Source organism: Puccinia triticina, chromosome 5A (assembly GCF_026914185.1).
Source record: "Puccinia triticina chromosome 5A, complete sequence".
Lineage (NCBI taxonomy): Eukaryota > Fungi > Basidiomycota > Pucciniomycetes > Pucciniales > Pucciniaceae > Puccinia > Puccinia triticina.
Genome location: NC_070562.1, coordinates 3392127 through 3400820, shown reverse-complemented (window position 1 = coordinate 3400820; position 8694 = coordinate 3392127). Strand labels below are relative to the sequence as shown.

The 8694-nt window shown below is 40.0% G+C and overlaps 1 protein-coding gene across 1 annotated transcript; it reads right to left on the bottom strand.

Annotated features, from left to right (window-relative positions):
• Positions 1 to 7672: 7672 nt before the first annotated feature.
• PtA15_5A422 (uncharacterized protein) lies at positions 7673 to 8284 on the bottom strand (the record flags this gene model as incomplete). Its single annotated transcript, XM_053169182.1, has 1 exon — positions 7673 to 8284. One exon carries the CDS (start codon positions 8282 to 8284, stop codon positions 7673 to 7675), a length of 612 nt encoding a protein of 203 aa, XP_053020404.1.
• Positions 8285 to 8694: the final 410 nt, after the last annotated feature.

The following is an 8694-nucleotide window of genomic DNA, read 5'->3' as shown; positions in this document are numbered from 1 at the left end:
AAAATTTCACAATATTTTGGTTAACCGGTCTGCCAGGCCCCTAGAAATTTTGTGTTTCACAAATTGTCTGAACTTATATTGCCATCATTGGTTTGGTGAGCATCAAAATGATGATTATGTTGACCCATAGCCAATGCAGGATTTGTCTGGGGGGGGGGGGGGGGGGCGGATGTGGGCGCAGTGTCTCCAGTGGGGTGAGGGGGGGCATGGCGGGGGGCTTGTGCCCTTGGTAGTGTGGCGGCAAAGCCGCCTTGGACGCTAGTGAATGAAATAACATCAGGCCATGAACTGATGATATCAAAACAGTTTAAACCCTTACCTGGTTAAATTTGATCCACTGATAAGCTTGTTCAAACTCCTTGCTTTTGGATTCAGATTTGGTGGAATCTGGATCATTTTGATCTGCAACTTCATCTGCATCAATGAGGTCAGCTTCATCTATGTCCATGTGGTCAGATTGCTTGCTTTTTTAACTTTTCAAGCTATCTTCTCCGTTTTTCTCAGCAACTCTTCCAGACACCCTTTGAACAACTTGCCCAGACCTCTGTGATAATGTGATCAATTGTGATTAGCTGCTATAGTCACATGGCCAATGTGATACATCATATGTTGAGACTCACTGTCACTATAGCCAAAGGATCACAAGGAACACTGAAAAATGTGAGTATCAACTACCCAAGAAGAAATTCAGCCGGCCTAAAAAGTTTTAAGGGAGCAAGGAATACACTAAGAGAAAGCATAGATGACCTTGCAAGACAGCTAAACCTACTTGTACATGTTGCAAAAAGAAGGCCAAGATAGCCTCTGAAACTGAAAGCAATTTTCCAGATGTATCGGGCAATGAATTGGAGACCCTTCCACTGTGAAAAAAAAAAAAAAAATCAAGAAACTGCTGCCAGTTGACATGCAATATTACAAAGGTGCTGTACCAGTAGGTTTAGCTGTCTTGCAAGGTCTTCCACACTTTCTCTTAAGGGATTCCTTGCTCCCTTCAACCTTTATAGGCTGTCCAACTTTCTTCTTGGGTAGTTGATACCCCCAGGCAGAAGGATCTATCTTAGTTGAGCATTCCAAGGTTGGTTATGATTTGTTTAGAATAGCACCCCCTTTTTTCCTTTTTGTGGCTATTTGAGGGGATTGTTGAGTGGAGTCAGCAAATGTGTTTTTGGTCAAGTAATTGAGTAAAATATTTGATGCAGTTTGGCTTCTTGGATGTGGTCAGTTTCTGGAATCACTTGTTGATTTCATGCAGAAATAACTGATCAATATCTTCATTGCTAGGTGAACTTGATGCAGATGGAAAAGGCAGCAGAAACTTCTGTAGGTCAAAAAAGAGTCTTGCTTAGTTCAAATCAAATAAATACTCTATCTGTGTATGCGATGATAGAAAAGAGAAATATACCAAAACATCTGGCAAGTGCCATTGAGAGTGGAGCTTACTTGGATCAAGAGCTATTTGTTTGACTTCAAGGCACCTCATCCAGTGCAAGCATGGGATACCCATGTGCAATTCTTACTTGCAATCATCACCTCAATTAAAATATTCATGTAAAGTAACAAGAATTGTGTGGTCCTCATTGCATGGTGAGAGATTATTCCTGCTGTTTTATTCAGGACTTTGGGAAGATTCATGATGTGCACCTGTTTTTGGACTGCACATTTGATCATCAACTCATGCAGCTGGTGTTTCACCACATCATGCATGTCAGAATTTGTCATGTGAATTGAATATTTGCACTTTTGAGGAATCGCTTGACCAAAGCGTGAAGACTTTTGACTGGGGAAGTGTTTATGTTACCAAATGTGGAACATCACTGATTCACTGATGAGATGCTTGAAAAAGCAATCTCAAGGGGCAATCCAAATTTTTGAAGGAGAGTGCATAACCTCTGGTGAGCAGGTTACTGACAGTTTGGTAAATTTCTTCTGGTAGGCAGCTACAGAGCTCAAAGCAATCAAGAAGTTCCAAGCCTTGCAAAAAATGGGGGTACCAATCTTTGCCAAGAATGGGACGGCAATGGGTATAAAGTTTTTTACCCATGCACCATTGAAACAAGATGAAAGCTCTGTTTATGAATCTTAGGGCAAAAACCGTCAAAAATAAGGGTTTGAGCCCTAGCACTATAACTGTGCTGATGTAAACACTGGTAATTTAAATTACCAAACTTGTTACGTGGCAAATATGGCCACTACAAGGGTTTTAACACTCTGTAACAGAGGAGGAATTAATTATGTAATTAGTAATATGTAATTATTAATTACAGGGAATTAATTTGGTGTAAAAGTAGGTGGTAAGCGCTTAAACTGATTGGCTGCTTGACAGAGGCGGTGGTCTTATGGCAACTACTTATAAGGATAAAGCTTTAAATATGCTAATAAGGGATTTTTGATGATTTAAAGGGTTTAATCCAGTGGATTTTACGTGCTGGGGATGGTTTATAAGGAAAAGTGGCTACAAATGTAGCAGAGGAGAATATTCACGGCAAACTTACAGTTTATGGGCGGTGAATGGTCTGGGGGATCTTTCCTGAGGGTCAAATAGGCCTCTATTTATAGAGGGGACTTCAGTGGGCGTAAACACTGAGTCCTTTTCTCCCTATGGGAGTATCCTGGGGTGTAGCCGTGAAAAGGGCTTGGCTGTGGGCAATTTATTTGTATTAAAATAGACTAATTTCCCTGACTCTGTCGCATGACATATTTATAACCAATTGTCATGTGAAAGAGCTTCAGTAGAAGTCTACATAATACTTTCACGGGGTATTTTTACACAAGTAATATTACTCATTAATGTAAAACAGTTTAATACTATGTACATTGTTTGTTTTACTAAATTTATTTATGTAATACTAATTTTGGGCGCTTTTATGGGGCCAATTCTTATTTATACAATTAGTACATGAAGGAATAGGAATAAGGGGGTACTTTAAGTGGGTGACCCCCCTTAATTTATGATGAGGAATCTGATTCTGCAATACTAATTTAATAATTATTATTATTTACTAAGTTATTGCAGTCTTTTGGATACTTGATGTATCTCTAAGGCTGACACAAGAGGTTCCAGGCTTGAGGAAAGATGGTGTCAATTGTGTTCATCAATGCTTGTTCTTAAATATCAAAGAGACATTATTACAAAAGAAATAAATAAAATACCTTTTACTAAGGTAAAAGCGGATACATAACCTCTTCAACAAATATGTCTCACCCATGATTGACTCAAGTGTATGTTGTATGTCACTCAAATCACCCACAAGTGACTTGAGTGTATGGTTTATGTACGAGTGACTTTAGGGAATAAGGGTTTACCAACATGTCACTAATAAATACTTGCCATTCAATTACATCACCTGTGACAAGTCAGAATGTCAGTGATATTTCACCTATAAGTAATATGCTGACTAAAGTCCCACCTTCCAGAAGCTGCATTGTGAGTGGCAGTCAATCAAAAGGGACAATTGGTCTTTTTACTTGCCCTATATTTCTTCATTTTTTTGGGATTTGCAGTCAATTTTGTTTTCTGGAAGCTGTTGGGAGGAGTTAAAATTGTGTCTTCCTTGTGTTTGTCTTTGGCTGCGCTGTGAGAACTCCTTTTGGATGGGTGGCAGTTCTTTGAGGGGGAAATACCAGTTATAATATTTCAAAGATGTAAGAAGCTATTACAACTGTTGCGGGTGGTTTGAAAGACCTGCCCCTCTATGATACTACACAAGAGCCATCACAACAAATTTATTTATTGTTGTGGCAAACTAATGATAGAGAGAACTATGTGCAGCAGTCTCTTATCAGACCTAGATCAAACTTGAATTCAGTGGAAAGTGGATTTTGTATGCAAAATGGAGTCGGAGTGGTTTACAGCAGCCTTGAGTCAGATAATGGAAATGAGCCTTGACGTAAGATATGTTTTATATGGTTTTATATGTTTGTGATATGAATATGGAGATAAACTGATACAAGAATTCTGAGAGAACTGATGTTATATGTGAACTATTCAAAGTGTCTTTGCCCTCTTCCTTAACCTTCAGTTAAGAGCAAAATTGGTTAAGATCACTTTGACTTGTTAAGAGCACAAGTGGTGATACTAGCTAATTGACTACTTAGAACTACTCTGAGGCATGAAAGATGTTGATGGGAAACTTGATTGAGATCACACTGCTGGATTTATGTGGATGAGGCTTGTAACTCTGAGTGAGATGTGTGTTCTGGTTAGGATTGCCTGAGTGGCTTGCTGAAACTGAGGAGGGGAAAGTTCCTCTTTTTATAGTAAAATGTGAGGGATCTTTGCTGGTGGGGATCCTTGTGAGGGATTTTTGCTGGTGTGACCGCCATACAGGTGTCCATGTAGTGGTGGTATCCACGTGGTGGTGGTGGTGGTGGTGCCCATATGGTGTCCAGGTGGTTGTGGTGGTGGTGTCCATGTGGTGTCCACGTGGTGGTGTCCATGGAGCCTACACAATTATGGAGGTGTCCACAGATGGAACCATGTCATGGTGCGTGGGTGGAGCCAAACAACAACCCTGGAGGTGTCAACAGGTGGAACCATGCCTTGGTACATGGGCAGGGCCCAAACCACGCCACATATATACTATAAATATGGACTTGAGTCTAATTCTATACTACAGCCATGTTAGAAAAGCTTGCTTTTGGGCAGGCCCAACTTTTGGGCTGCTGATTTCAGCCTCAAAGCCTGTATGGCTCCTGTATGTCAGGAATACCATTGGAAGAAAACACCCAGTTTCTTTGTTTTTAACTCTGGGGCCTGGAGAGTTGCACCATTGGAATCCTGGAGTGATTTTATGTCAATCCAGCCCTTTGCCGCACATACCCCCCTGCCCCCATGGCCAGCCCGGCACCCTCCTTGAGCTGACCCAGCTGCCCAAAGGGGTTTTGACTGCCTGTACAGTGAAGCTGTACAGGCCTGTGGCTGAAATGCAGAAATCATTTTCAGCCACACGAGTCAGCAAGCTTTTCTAACATGGCTGTATGTACTATCAAAATATCTCTACAGTATGTAATTCTACTTATGAAAACAGTATAATCCTAATAACTTTTGACTGCGTACAGCTAGCCTAGTGGTTCCAGTGAATTATGAAATAATACATCTAGAAATATTTCTCCTTCTCAATAGTAAACTGTGACTTTATGTGATTCGATATTTGAAACACATTTGGCACACCACAGTGCAATGTGCTTGGTAAGGCCCTGAATTGTCACATTGATAAACCACACAATGTTGTCCTTTGACAGAGTTGGAAATTCCTTTTGCAATGGCAAATCCATGGTCAAAAGACCACTTCTAGATAGTCTTGAAGAATCCATTCCTTGATCCAAAGTTGTGCTCCGGAGGTGCAGTAATCAAGTTTGTAGCTGCTGAGGGATTCCGGATTGATTGGTTCTTTTTCAGATGGTTCTTTGTTTCCGGACAGTTCTTCTTTGGCAGAAATTTCTTTGACAGATGGTTCTTTGGTCAAATTTTCACATTTCTATGCCGGAGGTAAGCTTTCTGTTGAATCCATGAGGGCTTGCTTGCAAGTTGAAGTGCTTTGCAATGTTGGATGATCAAAATTTGGCTTCAAGGTTAAGTGTCTTGTGTGGGCTTTGCTTGGGGGAAGAACCTTTTTTCATCTCTTTTTTATTGGTCTGATTTCAATGTAAATAATCCTGAGGGTCAATGAAAGCCCTTCATATCAGCTGGCAAAAGGATCTTTTTTTTTTTGGGCAGTGCTTGAGCTGCAGAAGTTTTTAGCTACCGCACACTGTGGCCGGGACATTGAGTGGACACCCCCTGCAGTGCACAGCAAGTTTTTTGCAGTGCACAACAAGTTTTTTGCAGTGCACAAAGTACATCTGTAAATTTTAACTTTAATCACCATAATTGTTGTTGTACCTCCAAATCCACTTCCTGGATCAGGTCAGGTTAGAGAAAGATTTTCTTAACTTCATCTTAATCATCTTTGGGCAGATCTAACCCAATATCATTTTCATTTATTCAGATCCTTGTCAAGATCTCTCACAAACAACCATATAGATTTATCCTAAAAATAATGACTGTGAATTATAAGATTATGGTGTTCAAAGTTGGTTTGCATAATTTTATGCATGCATAAATCATAAAATCATAATTTTTTTCTTGCAGGGGATATGACTGTCTGATTATGTAATACAAAATTTCCTCACCAAAATATTTTTATGATTTTATGGTTTATGCATGCATAAAATTATGCAAATCAACTTTGAACACCATAAATGTATGTAGTGATTATCTGTACTTGTAGCTATTCTACTTAATGGAGATATGTACCAATTCTTGAAAAATTTCAATTTCCCAATCAAAAATTGCTCATTGTGAAGATGATCAGCACTGGTTTAAGTAATGCTGCATGTGTGAATTTCATATTTTGAAGAAAATTAAAATGAAAGCAAAATCTAAAATTGGGATTTTTGGCTATGGTACCAGCCCTTAGGCTCCTCCTCCATTAACCAGAAAGAGAAATTGGAACATGAGAGAAATTAAATTGCAAAAAAATACCAAGTGTGTGAAGTGTTCAAACACAGCATATACACTTGGGTTGCAATGTGGGGTTTCTAACTTTCCAGGCATGTAAAACAAATTTTCAGTGTGTAAAGAAGTCCATTTCTTCATGATGTTGTTTTTTTCTTTCTTTTTTTAACCTCCTACAATTCACATTTATTTGCCCCCAGTTCTAATATTGTGAGCTGCTGGGGGAAAGAGCTCCTGAGGTTTGATTAAGAAAAGGGAAGGCTTTCCATGAACACATATTTTATCATGGTAAGTGCCTTTACAAAATGAGTTTTCACAATATCTAATGTTGCCTTTTGCTAATATTTGTGTTTTACTCAGAATTTCTGCTGTCAAATTATAGATATCAAACATTCATTGTGGGAGATGGTCCTCACTGCTAGCTGCTAATTGAATCATGGCTCTTTGGCATCTTGCAGAAACCTTGGGAATATATTGTGCTTTTTTCAAACTTACAAAGCTGCCTTGATCTTGAAATTTCTCCTCCAGATCTCTACTGTTCAACTGATTTGTAACAAACTTTTCTCCCAGGAAATTAAATTTTGTGGTGTCTTTATCTGATTCAAACATGCTTCTATGACATCTCCCAGAAATCTTAGGATATTGAGCTTTTTCCATGCTCCTGTGATAGCTCCCAGAAAGCTTAGGATATTGATCCTTTTCCCACTTTCCCAAATTTTCTTGATGTTGATATTTTTCAATCATTGGTGTTGACTGATACTCATAAAAATAAGTGGGTAATTTTCTGCCTTGGTTTATATTTGATTCTGTCTCTGCTCTACCAGAAATGTTCCCAGTGTTCTCATGGTATGAATTATATTGAAAGTTCACAGGTCTATATGCTTCATTTTCCTGGTGAATTTCAAAACTGGGATGAAAGTGAGGTCCTTGTCTAGGAACAAATTCTGAAAATTTAATCCTCTTTCTTTTAAGATAATTGCTCAAATCATGTTTGTCTCTTGCAATAGATTCCTCAGTGAGTGTACTGGCTTCCAAAGATTTATTGGCTGTGGGAGATTCCGGGGTTTCACAACTTGCAGGAAAATTGTTTTGGTGAAGGTGATTGATACCACTGACCATCTCAATTTCCGGTAACACAGAATTTCTTACTCCAGGCGCTAATTGGTTTTGGAAGATTCAGATTTCGGAGAGAAGTGATTGGATATCAGTATGGGTTTTGGTGAATCTATCATAGGGAAATAGCGCACAATTATCTAGGAGGTCAAAGATCTCATCAAGATTTTGAAGCTGTTCGAAATCTTCCAACATGTCATAGGGTCTCCCAGAATAGCCATGAGCATCTACGCCTTGATCGGTTGCAGCTGTGCCAGTCAAGCCAGGGGCAAAGACGGCTTGTGGTGATCTTGTTGAATCTGTCTCCACCTCCACGTGCAAGCTCCCGCCACACGATTTCTGGCTGTCGCAATGGGCTACCAAAGAATCCCTGGGCGATTTGATTGCACATTTTTCGGAGGCTTTGTGGAATTGAGACGAGAGGTCTGCAGGCGTGTGTTCCACTGCTGAAATGGCTAACTGGCCGTTTGGTTCGGATAGATATGATTGGCTAGTTTTCTGCCAAGAAAGCCATTCATCAAGTTCATTGAAGTCAATGTCCTCATTTCTCATTCCAGTAGACTTGGCAGAGGGATCCAAGCCCTGCTGGAAACTGCCAACTGGCGTGAACTCGTCGTTTGCGCTGACAATGACGATGAGCCTCAAGCCAAGAATTCGATATGTGCTCCACTTCATGCCAGGTGACCCTGGCCGCTATCCGAGACGAGGGCTTGAAGTCTCAGTTTTTGCTGCTTATCAAGATAACAACTAGATTACTTGAGTTTTAGAGTGGTAAATGAATCAAGTTCTTGTGGGTGAATTCACAAAGGGTATCGCGAAATAGCCTGAACCTTATAGCATTGGGGAATCATACATGTACCGGATGGAAAGGTCATTGATCTACAGCTACTTATGACGTAACTTCAAGGACGGAGCCCAGAAGCGTTTGACACTTTCAAGTTCGTTCTCAAGTCTATAAAGTTTCCCACCAAAACAAGATACACGTCCGGTATTACAGGCATTGGATCAAGTAAGGGTAGTTCGCTTACCACTTAACAGTCTAACTGAAACCTGCTTGGCAACCGGCTGGAACCAACTTCAATGTA